Source organism: Betta splendens, chromosome 21 (assembly GCF_900634795.4).
Source record: "Betta splendens chromosome 21, fBetSpl5.4, whole genome shotgun sequence".
Lineage (NCBI taxonomy): Eukaryota > Metazoa > Chordata > Actinopteri > Anabantiformes > Osphronemidae > Betta > Betta splendens.
The window spans coordinates 13815786-13828724 of record NC_040899.1 but is presented as its reverse complement, the minus strand read 5'-3'; the positions used below and the strand labels follow the sequence as shown (position 1 = coordinate 13828724).

The window sequence follows — 12939 nt, the reverse complement described above, 5'->3', positions numbered from 1 at the left end:
CTAATCAGCCACACTTTCTGCACTCCCTCCTCTTCTAGTTTAAGTGAATGCTCCACTGTTTCATTTCATGACAAAGGCTCTGTTGGCACAACTTAAGTACATGTGGAGGCCTTTTTTCTCTCCCCGTGGATGTTATTATGGAATCCTTCTCCAGCGCTCGCTCCTGTCACTGGAGACGAGAGGAACGCAGGCAGGCCGGCAGGCAAAAACAAGCGGAGTTGCTTGACACAGTCTGGTTAGGAAAGTGAGGGGCTGACTGGGTGGCCAGAGTTAAGGTGCAGCTTGGCCGGGGTGACTGAGTGAAAGGCAGTCAGCGTGGATGAAAGGATGAAAGCGGATGACTGGCAGGTTAAACTTAACGCATTCAAATAGAGGAGCCCCAGGTTTACATCTGAAGGCCTGGCCACGGCTCTGACATCAGCCGCCTCACACACGTGCGTACGGTTCACACACGCTGACACACAGGACCTCCTTTTCCTCTCTACCTCTGCCAACTTCATCTCTCTGTGTTTATCGTGCGCTCCATCTGCCTGCAGTATCTGCCACGCTTGATGGAGGGTGTGTATATTATCCTGTGCACGGACCTGCGGCCAATCAATCACATGCTGTAGAATACCGTGGTGTGTGTGTGTGTGTGTGTGTGTGTGTGTGTGTGTGTGTGTGTGTGTGTGTGTGTGTGTGTGTGTGTGTGTGTGTGTGTGTGTGTGTGTGTGTGTGTGTGTGTGTGTGTGCGCGTGTGCGCGTGTGCGCGTGTATGTGTGTGGACATAGTCTTATGACTGCTGCTGAAGGTCCGCCGTGCCTTAGCATTAATCAGGCTTGACCACTGAATGGTTGCCCTGTGACCGAACATATTCATAAACACACTCACACATATTCAGACTTTTACCCAGGACCTAAATCCATCACATTTATAGTAATCACCAACTTCTATGACCATTTCATATTAATGCATATTAATGTGGATTTAACCAGAAACACTGACCTTTTGAATAAATTTTTATTAGATGTTTTTTTCAAATTGTGACTTAATATGTTAATTAACAAAGAGTTATACTAACTAGCTGCTCCTGTTAGTGCACCACAGTACAATAAAGACTCAAAGTCTGTTCTGGTATTTGCCAGTCCGTTTGTCTTTACCATTAATCTTCATCGCCTTCTATGTTCTACCTCTGTTAAACGGGTTCTGACTGTGTGTGTGTGTTTGCAGGTGGACAGCGACACCATTTGGAATGAGGTCCATTCGTCCAGCGCAGCTCGCCTGGCTGTCGGCTCGGTGGTGGAGCTGGTCTTTAAAGTGGCAACAGGCGAGCTAAAGGTTGGTTCCACTGCTCTGTGGGTTCCAGTCAGATGATGCATAAGTCTGTGTTTTCAAGGAATACCTTTTTAGATCAATACCTATGGCGCCGTCACAAAATAGGTCCAAGACTAGAATCATGCAGGCTTTAAATCGAATCTGAATCTGTGCCATATACTAGAGTTACGAGGTCAGATAGAGAAGTGGAGCAACATTCTTACCCTTGATATGTCAGGGATCCTTCCACAGCCATCTACCCCCAAGTCTCGTTAGCACCCTCCAGACAGACAGACACCCCGCCCCCGTCATAGCCCACCAGCCAGCCTTCCTGTGTCTGTGGCCAAGGCTGCTTACTGTTTGAACCCAGCAGGGAGGCCCAGCACACAGGCCCTGCAAATGCTAACGGTGCCCACTAACAGGCCTGCTTTATTAGTATTGCACCACAGCCACCTGCGGAGCAGCCGGCGAGCCGAGTGTTAGCTTAGCACCAACATACCACAGACTAATGACATTCCTTAGGGAGACAGTAGCACACTAGGCTAAACACCCACATGGTTTCGGGTAGCCTTTCATTCGTGTGGGCGTAATTTTATTATACTGTATGAAGAAATAGGGGTCTGGTCTTTTTATAGAGCACTGGTAATGTCACAGGCCTCAGAAGGAGAACTGAATGCATTCTGCACACTTGCAGTAAAACAATTTCATTATTTGGCTTCTTCCAGGAAGGATATTTGCCACGGTCTTGCCTTGACCTCATATTAACCCATGTTTTAAACAACGTGCATGCACACAGTCTCACACACACATTGTATGCCTATATACATACAGATGGTCCTTTGACAGTCCTCCACAGCCAAATGACCAAATTCCACCTGCAGCAGCAACTCACTGAACTCCACAAAATGCCATAAATCTTCTCCAAGTGCACACCATCACACGTCTCTCTCCCTCCATCTGTGCTTTTCGTTCTCCTCCTTATGTCTCTTTTAATCCATTGATATTTTTCCACCGCATAAATAAATATAATCTCTCTCATATACGCCTGTTCACGTCCCACATTATGCAGTCCTTTTCTAGCGGGTGTCCCTCACACCAGCTGAGGCAGTTGTCTCTATAATAATCGCCCGACTGGCCGCTAATCCACAGCAGCTGACTCAACATCATTAGTCCGGCTTGCCTCGCTCTACATCAGCCTGGACATCTATCTAATGTCCCCACGTAGTGGTGGGAGCCCCTGAGCACTTGCTGGGAGTCCCACAGGTCCCTGCCTTAGCACAGCTCCCCTTAACTGACCTAATGTAGGCATTTGTGTGTCCAAACAGTTTGGAGTTTTTTTGCTTGTTAGAAATATTTGTAGTAGAACTATAACTTTGATCATGGCTGCTGCGTTCATTAATACATTTTGCCTATAATATCTGTTGTTTTGTTTGACTCTTGTCTTGTTTGACTCTTGTCTTGCAGCTTTACTGTACATGCAGCATGTACTGAGCTGAATGTGTTTCTAGTATGTATTCATTTAACTAGGTGTTAAGATAAGACTTTATTCAGACAGACAGTACAGCAATATGGAAGAACAGTAAATAGAACGGACGGCAGCAGTATTAACTATACAAGAAAAAATAAGACCTTGATCAAGTCAAGTAAAAACATTTTTAGTAAAAAATGAAGCAAAATCTTCATATTGCACGACAACGATAATATAAACAGTGAATACCACTGAGTATAAAAACGACAGCAGCAACAACAGACAACAAACAACGAGTGGAAATGGAATACACTGTGTAGGTACATTTGTTTGTCACTGCACTGATATGTTGTACAGTCTGCTGGCTGTGGGGAGGAAAGGAAGGACTGCTAGTTAATATGGTCCAGTGATCCCAGCCTTGCGATCAGACAAGCTGAGGGGTTAGAGGGTTAGAGAGTTAAAGACATCCAGAGCTGCAGAGGGTATAATATTATGATAGATAATATAAAACATAACCAACAGCACAACCTGCTCAGATGCAGCATGTAGATCTCTCAGGTGTTTCAGCATAATCATTAGAAGATGTATCCTGTCATACAGACAAAAAGGTATTAGGTCATAGTGAGAAAGTTAAGGTCATCCATGAGGTCAGTCAGTAGACCATGGCAGTGTGACTGTGTAATGTGTGGTGTGTGAATCTGAATGTTAATGTTTTCCCTGACAGAACGGTTTTGCTGTAGTTCGACCACCTGGACATCACGCCGAGGAGAGCACACCCATGTGAGTGGGGTCAGAACTGGCCTGTGCGATAGCAGTTGTACCAGACCTTCTCGAAGCTAACAGCTCCTTTGTTTTTCTGCCTTTTTATTATTTTCAGGGGGTTCTGTTACTTCAACTCAGTTGCCATAGCAGCCAAGCTCCTGCAACAGAGGCTCAACGTCGGTAAAATCCTCATCGTGGACTGGGTGAGCTGTCATAAATACTTTGCGGTGACTTTGGATGTTGTGATCACAGTCATTTCTGAAAAAAAAGTTACGTTTGCTTTTGAGGGGCCTGACAATCATTCACTCTCTGGCCACAGATGTTCTCTAAAGCCTATGAAGGGCCTTTTCATTTCCTCTTTGTCTGTGACATGGGGAACCTAAGTGCAGCTCATTGTCATGCCAGCCTGCCTCTGGCCAGCAGCGACGTTCTTAGTTTTAGTATATAAAGCATTTTGGGAATATAAACAATGAGGTCATTTAAATTGATGTCATGTTGTTGGCAGAAGCGAACACTATTGAAGTTGAGTGTTTTATTGAATTCTGCCGACTATGTCTTTCTGGCTTGACTATATGCTACATCTACAAAATCAGATCTTCTCCTCTGTCCTCGCTGTTTTGTACCTAATGCAGGTGTAAAGCGAATGGTCCTGTTAAACAGTACAGTAACATGTTCCACTTTGTGTGTTTCCAGGACGTACATCACGGTAACGGCACCCAGCAGGCCTTCTACACTGACCCCAGCATTCTTTACATGTCACTGCATCGCTATGATGATGGGAACTTCTTCCCAGGCAGCGGAGCTCCTGATGAGGTTCGATCAACCACCAGTCTGTGTTTTGGCTTTCCCCACCACCTGTTGAACTCTTTCGTATGTGCGTCTATGCATTGCAGGTGGGCAGCGGGGCAGGTACCGGCTTCAACGTGAACATGGCCTTTACTGGTGGCCTGGAACCTCCCATGGGGGATGCAGAATATCTTGCAGCATTCAGGTAAAGACTGTTATTACTGGCTGCTCTATGGACAGTGTCACCCTGAATGTGAAGTCTCAGAGGAACATATTAGCATTATCCAAATTGTAACCTATTCTACATCAGCTGCTCTGGCAGGAGCTGTTGGGAAGGGAGTTCCTTTCTCATTCCAGACCTGAATTCTATTAGGTCCACTGTGTGGAGCTATTTATAGCCGTCGCTACACACAAACTTATTCTTAAACACCAAAATGTGAAAGGCCTCAAAGTGTTGAGGCACTGTCTCATCACGGACATGTACATGTCTCCTGCACATTTGGGGTCATGCAGCTGGCAAGAAGCAGGTCTAAATTGGTTCCAGCCTTCTTTGAAGATCAGCGAAGACTCGTGACGGTGTCCATCTGACCTGAGCCAAAAACATCAAACTGACAGGCCACTGTCTTCTCGCTGCTTCCAGCACGCAATATTCCGGAAACACACCTTAATAATGCGCCACAGACTCCTGGATGCTCTCACTCTTTCCACTTTGTATTCTTTCATCCCCTTTTCATTCTCCTCTTCCTACCATTCTGTGTGCATCTGCACTGATGACAGCCACATAATGTATTTGACACTGCACCTATTATTTATGGACCATTACTGATGCGTTATGCGTCACAGAATGCCTTTCTATTTTATACTATACTTCACCTATATTCATACAAAAGCAGAATATTGACCATAAAACCCATAAAGTACAGGTAAATGTGTACTAATCAACTCTTCTTTTACTCCTTTAAAAATGAATAACACTTGTTAAAGGAAGTTTGCTACTGTAGATCAATGAAAGGTAGTTCCTATCATGCAACTACCAATAATGTTGCTAATTATAATTAACTATCAATCTTATTAAATGAGCTCAGAATAACAAGACCACACTATACTGTAACAGTATATAAAGAAATATTGTCTAAACAGGCCAGTTTTTTGTATAAAAATAGTTAAGGTGGAACGACAACTGATTTACTACAGTGATGATCCTTACAGAGGCGGGAGGAATTGTGGAGTTTCATGGCCCCATGTACTGTAGGAAGGACCTTCAGTGGCGTTGCAGATTAGCTTCTGACAAAAATCTCAGCGCAATCCCTTACCCCCTAAATGCCCAAAAACATGAAGCCCAGAGGAACTAATATGTCCTCCTCATACATGTTTTTCCACTATCAGCTGTGTTTTACCCAAATAGACACATGGACTGAACTTGACTTGTAAAACTGGTTGTGTAAACCTTAAGTGTCTATACCGGTTTGGTTGGAGATGTTCCATTTCTTTGTGAACTTGAATTGATCTTGATTAGTAGTAGATTCAGTTAAACCAGTGCACTCTGTTAACATTGATTTCCTGTGAATTGTATGTGTATGTGGAGGAGTTAAAGTTTCTATTAAGAAGCTTGTACTCTCTGTGCCCTTTGTTTCTGCATTTGTAGGTTATGAAATGTGATTTCTTTGCATTAGGCAAGTGGTTTTAAAATGTTTCCATTCGTATCAACCCTGGTATCATCAGGAAACCTGCCTTGCGGTTCATAGCTCCTGCATCCACGGTGCACCTTTGCATTTCTCTGCTGGCCTGTGCCACGTTGCATTTGCAGGGGATCAAGCCCGAGCCTCCAGAAAGCACAGAGAAAAAAGATAAGAAAATTGGCCCTAATGAAAACCAGAAGCACTGTCTCCCTCTCTCTCGGCCGCTCTCTATTTCTTTCCCTCTCTCACCTCCTCCTTTTACTCCGTCTTTTGCCATGAACTTGGAAAGACGATAGAGGAGGAGAATTAAAGTTAATTCAAACCAGCTCTGTGCAGCGCCAGATGACAGGGCTTTGAAGTGTAAGTGTGCGTGTGTGACTTTTTTTGCGCTCTCATTCTCTCTCTTCTCCCGCTCTCCTCTCCTTTTTTATGAACGGAGAGGGAAAGCCTTGAAGCTTTACGGTTTAACCATTTGTTGACTGGTTTAATGAGCACTGCTCCCTCTAAGGGGCGGCCTCTGTATTTTTTTTCTGAAATGGGCCATTATATTAGCCTTTTATTACTTTAAAAAACTTTAAATTAAATGGCTGTGGTAATTACCTTTGGTTAGTCCTGGAGATTATACTGTATGTGGTCACATAAGGCTTAAAAGTGTCTAACCAAAAAAACATATATTTACACTGTTGCTGGTAAAGCTGGAATAAAATAAAATACAACGGGAAACACATTTTTTAGAATGGTCAATATTAGGTTTTTAAATGCCTACAGAGCAGTGCATCACTTCAAACTCACTTAAACAAATACAATATGATAAGTGAATCTGAGCAATATTGTCTTTCTCTAAGTAAAAATATAGTATATATATTCACTGGGGAAAACTGTTTTATCATTTCAAGTTGACATTTTTATGCTTTATTGGTGGAATTTGGGATATTTACTGATTTCCTTTTCTCGCTACAGGGTGTTGGAGACAGGGAAGCCTAGTAAATCATTAAAGTTGCCAGTAATAAGAAAAAACGGTTGTGCAGCTTCTTATAGAGAAATGTAAGCATCTGTCTGTTGAGGTTATGCTTCTACAACAGTATGTGAAGTGAAAGGAGATTTTAAGTTCACTCATCCCAAATCCCACTGATGTTATGAAAATCTCATTGGAAGAAGATTGACCAATTTATGATGTTAGAATTATGTTAGCATAGAATTATGCATTGGATTTGCTTCTTTGTCACAAGTTGTCCAATTTAATGAAGAGCAGTGCTAAAGCAGTGAAGTTTAATGACCACATTACATTCCCACCAGCTCTCTGACTGATTCAAACACAGACCGACCCATTGCTCATCTGAACAATCTAGACCTGTTGCTAGGTAAAACAAGCAATGCCAAACAAAGGTTGATGTAACATCCAACACAAGAGCTCTTCTCAGCAAGACCTCGCCAACAGTGACCCTGGCGTGGTTAAGATCCTTGACTCAGGATGTCTCAAAATGAATGGCTTAGTCGTAAACTCTCTCCTCCCTTAATTAAGAAAAGGAAAAAAAACGTTTTCATCTCCACATACATATCCTGTGATTCACAGGCAATTAGTCTTTCTCCAAACCACTAGCTTCCTCTTAAACCAGTCTGTTAATTGATCACTGTGGCTTTATTCCTTTTAAATGTCAGGGTATTATTCCATGGGGTGGGAGGCTTGTGGAATTAATGACACCAGCAGTTTTCAACATCGTGACCAGAATCATCTCTGTCTATGGTCAAGGTTGGGATTCCTCAGTGATTAAAGCCTCCTTGTGCATCATGTGTCTACATAGCCAACTTTAGCCAACTTGTTTAAATGTGTATCTTTTAGTTTTAGGCAGAAAACGGCTGCAACATTGTGAAACAGCTTTCATACATTTTTAGGAATTTTCAAGTTTGAAATGTGGGCATATCATAAGTCATCTTTCATCCGCGTTCATTTTTACTGTTCTCCCTATTTGGGTGTTCTTAGCACTTTTCATTTTCTAACCTTTTTGATTCTCTTTTACTCACTTAACCTTCATTTTCCCTGGTGATATTACCTCTAATATTGCCATATGAACTCTCACAGTTCTCCCTCGCACAGTTGAGGCCCGCTCTTTGTGTATCCTTGTTGACTAGGACTACTAGAAAGCTCCCAGTACTACCTTCTACTTGTCCCTCAGACAGCTGTGTGTATGTATGAGTGTTGTGTTGTGGTGGGGGGTGTGGTGTGCACAGTTGAAGGTTATAATTTGGTGGTAAATAAGGGATGGAAAAACCGGTGGCCGGAGTTCAGGGCACGCTGCTCACCCACAGCCGGCAAACCAGTATCGTGTTCCTGAGGTCTGCAAAGTACAGGGGACCTATGACGGAACCCTGTGGTACTCCGTCACTCACAGACCTCACCAAAACACAGCTTGCCCAAATATACCAGACCCTAAAAAAATTCCTGTGTCAAACCTGAGGTCCCACATTGAAATCAGAAGGAGCCACTTGTTTTGCCATCTGGGAAGTCTAACTATTTATGAACTAAGTGAGACATCCTCAATCATGCTAAACCAGAATGTGATGGCACAAAATACTTTTATGCATAACCTACAGTAACTAAATATAAATTACAGCAAAACTGTTTATCAAAGTAGTTATCGAATGGACAAACAAATAATCACTTTAAAAGTTATATTAACCCCAATCGATATAGACGAGACTATTCTTCCGTGATCTCTCCCTAGCAGCTGTGTGTAAGATGAAGATTGTACACAAACAGCCTTTTATTCACCACACCCATGCAGTGTTAGAATTATCCTCCGCACTTAACTCACATACACACATGTAATTATATTCATCCTTCCGTTTTCTTTTCCTACTTAACATTTTTTAGTGTAATCCTACCTACAAATTCCCAAACACTCCACTTCAAAAAGGGCATGTGGTCATTTTCTCTGCCACACACATACCATACATACAAACTCATTAAGAGGACGTTTGCCCTGAAAACCATTGGAGGGGAATAAAAAAATAAAAAGTGACTTCATGCACAGCAACAATTACATTTAGCTTGCTTACCTGAACACAGCGTATCCTGGAGTTAGAATAGAATAGAGACAACTCATAACAGTTGTCTTCTGGTTTTAGAAATGTTTTTTTTTTTGGAAGTCAGAGATCACAGAAGTCACCATTTATTTGGCAAGGGATAAAAATACTGTATGTGTATAAATACCTGATAATATATAGGGCAGTAAAAATACACCGGCCCAAGTGACAGACAAACTGCTAAGGTTATTTTTTTCTTGATGTTTTTTTAATAGAACCATAGTTATGCCCATCGCAAATGAGTTTGCCCCAGACATGGTGTTGGTATCGTCAGGCTTTGATGCGGTGGATGGGCATGCTCCACCCCTGGGAGGATACAGGCTGACAGCCAAATGTAAGTACTGATCACTCACTTATTCACTCAATTTAATTGACTTTTTTCCATCACTGTGTTGACTCAAACGCTGCTCTTTGTGCATGCAAAGATTTCGATGCACACGTTTGGCATGTCTCATGTAAGATGTCAATTTTTAAACTGTGGAATGATCCACAACCACTATCGTTATTCACTTAGTACAAACCATACCAGCAAACTGTCAGGAGGAGGAGACTTGATGGTGAAGGGGGAGATATGGGTGGTTTAGGAAAGATTGCAGGAAGAGGGTCTATGGGTAAAACTCAAGTGAGAAGAAAGTATGGCTGAATGCATATATTAAAGCCCTTCCTGAAAAAAAAGATCAAATACTGTGACCAAGCCTTACCGCAAAGCCACACTTATTAAAATTAAACCTGGCTCATATTAGGGCTTGTTTTTTGGCCCCCAGTAAATCCACAGAGCACTCGTTTTCTCTCCCTCTCTCTGATGCAGTCACCCCTTCTTCATCCATTCTCGAGCCCGCTATTTTGCTATTTTCTTTGAACAATATCCAAAAAGGAAGTCCGCGCTTGAAGAGCCGTGCTCACTTGTCTAATTCTTCTTCTTTCCCTCTACCCTCTCTCTGCTGTCATTTCCTGTGTGCACAGGCTTCGGCTACCTGACCAGGCAGCTGATGGATCTGGCAGGCGGGCGCTTGGTGCTAGCCCTGGAGGGGGGTCACGACCTCACGGCCATATGCGATGCCTCTGAAGCCTGCGTCTCTGCTCTGCTTGGCAATGAGGTAAGTTGAGAACTGAAAGGAGGATGGATACATTACCATCAGAATGTCCTTAAGCAAGGCACTAGGATTCAACATGCAGTACACATGTGGCTGGCACACCCAGCACACTTTATATATATATATATATATGTTACCCTGTTGCATGAACGGTCAAGGCTTTTTTGTTAAACTACTGTAGATCTTTTTTGTCCAATATTCCTGTTAATTCCAACCAAATGCTAAATGCAAGTTTGTTTATGCTGCAACAGTCAGTGAATAGTGAGTATCTATCTTATTTATAGCAACAGTAGTTTCTGTTTATTTGCCACAGAGTCAACCTACAGGAAATTGATTTTGTTTTTGTGTTGGCGTGAACCTTTCTGATTGGTATTACAAATTTTGAAATTAGACTTTTAGTCCCTGGCTGTATTTCCAGGAGGGGGTGATATTGTCTGACATTATAGATCATGTTGAAAAAAAGTGCTAAAAATGAGTAAATGGTAACAAATGTAGAAATAAATTACCAATCATGAGCAGTACTGTTTTGCGTTAAAACCACTTTTTCTTCACTTTCTGTTTGTCACTCTGTCTTTGGGAATACCACACACGCATGCACACAAAGTTTGAGAGGATTTCCAGGCAGAGGGTTAGCTGTGGTAGTGCGTTGGTCGGCCTGTGAAACTGAGCAGTCACTGACACTGAGTCACTGCTTTCATCAGAATAGCAGCTCCCCACAGTCACCCACTCACTGCTTCCAGCTAACGTACGTAGACATTGGGGTGCTTTTTGGAAGGGCTGCTCAGCCTCACTTGCTCCAGCAGATTATCCATCCATGATGTTAGTTGACTTCTAAATGAAGGTATACAATAGAGCTTTATGGGAATTGGCAAGGGACCACTTGCCTTTGTAAATGAATTTAAACCAGAAATTTACAATCTAGGTAACCTGTGATCACATGATCTGATGATTGGCCAAGATCTTTGTTGCGCCTCAGGGGAATATGTGTGATTGGGATGAATGTGGGTCAAAAGGGAAAGTGCAGTCCAGACACTTTAGACATTTTCACAGTCATCCCATAGACAAACTTGACTTCTTGTTTAACTCTTTTTAGAAAGTAACGTGTACATACGATATGTACTGTGTGAATATCCAGACTTAACAGCATTAACTTCTTTTATTTTGAGATGGGGACCACTCTTAAGAATGGCTGCAGCCCAAACCACAAGCACTCCCTCAGGGTGTTGGTTATCTTTGGAATGGTTGCTGTACCTGCTAAATCCATTATCTCCTGTCCAAACATTTTACATTTTACATTGCTGTGATATAGAAGTAATCTAGATGTAAGCTAATAATGTGTTGTATTATGTGAGATATATAAGTCCTTCAGTGGTAAATGTATATGTTCAAATAGATCTTCAGACTACATCCAATTGATGAAATAGTCAATGTGTGTATGTATATATATATATATATATATATATATATATATATATATATATATATATATATATATATATATATAGAGAGAGAGAGAGAGAGAGAGAGAGAGAGAGAGAGAGAGAGAGAGAGAGAGAGAGAGAGAGAGAGAGAGAGAGATATCATAAGTAATGTATTAAAGTGTTCTTTATCTGCATGGACCATTTCGGTATCTGCTCATCCCTCTTGTAACAACTCTCCAGACAACTCAAGCTATGAATTCTTGGAATTATAAAAGAAACTGCATAGAGTTGTTCCACTGGGATCTTGGAACTAGAGCAAAAAAATAAACACATAACAAAGGGTCATGCTAATAAAAGTCAGCCACTGCAACCAAACAGTCCACCGTCTGTGGAACATGAGGACACTAAGCACCACAGGCAGATGAACAATGCAGGATCTTTGAAGTTCCAACTGGACAGACTGAAGCTGTAGGTAAAGCAAGAAAACGCTCCTGTCAGAGCTCTGCTGGAGAAGAATTTGCATGAGAAAGGAAAAGCACAAACAACAGGCTTAAAGTTTACAACTATGTTTATCTGTACTGTGCCCACCAGTGACTCAAAGTTACACAATACTGCCATCACAGCTGGGAAAGTCTCCACTGAAGACACCTCAGCGGGGTGGATGCTGTTTGCTGTTAAGTTAGGTTTTCACCGAGGACGTTCAGTTTGAAGGACGCTCTCCTGGCTCACAAGACTGTCTTAGTGCACAAATAATAAATTGGATCAAGGGCTGTGCTTCTTGGGTTTCAACAGCCTGCAGTGCACCGGCCTCAGCAGGGGATTAGAAGGGGTCACTCAATGGGTGCCATGGGGAGCTGAAAATTCGAAAATAGGCAGGAGGCAGGGTTCGTCAATTGCCCTGGCCCTGCAGGACACCTCTCTCACCCTCTCAACCAGGGCCCCATCTCTGGGACACATCTGAAAGTGGTTACCCTCACACTTCTTTCAGCAGGGTCAGCCTGGGCCGGTGGGTCACATAATAAAGGGAAATTGAGTGATCATTTGAAGTTTGGAGGGAAGCAACTGTAGACACCACTGTACTCATCAGCTGAGGAACAGTATGGATTTGTACTTTTATTCTCTACACAGTGTAAACAGTTTTGTATTGTTTGATTGAATTCAATGCAGCATATCCTATAATACCAACCGTAGTATCAGCATTGCATCACAGAGCTTATTTGTGCAGGAACATTTACCAGAGCCATGACATGAGTCTTACGGTAGGAGTTGCACAGAATGCCTCATTACCTAGAGATGCTCAGATAAAGTGACGAACAACTAAAATGCGGGGGGGTGTAATAGACCTGGAGTTC

General features: G+C 42.4%; 1 protein-coding gene across 3 annotated transcripts in view; it reads left to right on the top strand.

Moving 5' to 3' along the window:
- Positions 1-12939, top strand: part of hdac4 (histone deacetylase 4) — an 81816-nt gene that overhangs the window by 62067 nt on the left and 6810 nt on the right. For all 3 annotated transcript variants that reach the window (XM_029135702.3, XM_029135704.3, XM_029135703.3), the window contains 7 exons: positions 1210-1317; positions 3486-3541; positions 3639-3726; positions 4217-4336; positions 4417-4514; positions 9288-9406; positions 10036-10169. In XM_029135702.3, coding sequence (XP_028991535.1) covers positions 1210-1317; positions 3486-3541; positions 3639-3726; positions 4217-4336; positions 4417-4514; positions 9288-9406; positions 10036-10169 — 723 coding nt within the window. The remainder of the gene's footprint in view (positions 1-1209; positions 1318-3485; positions 3542-3638; positions 3727-4216; positions 4337-4416; positions 4515-9287; positions 9407-10035; positions 10170-12939) is intronic.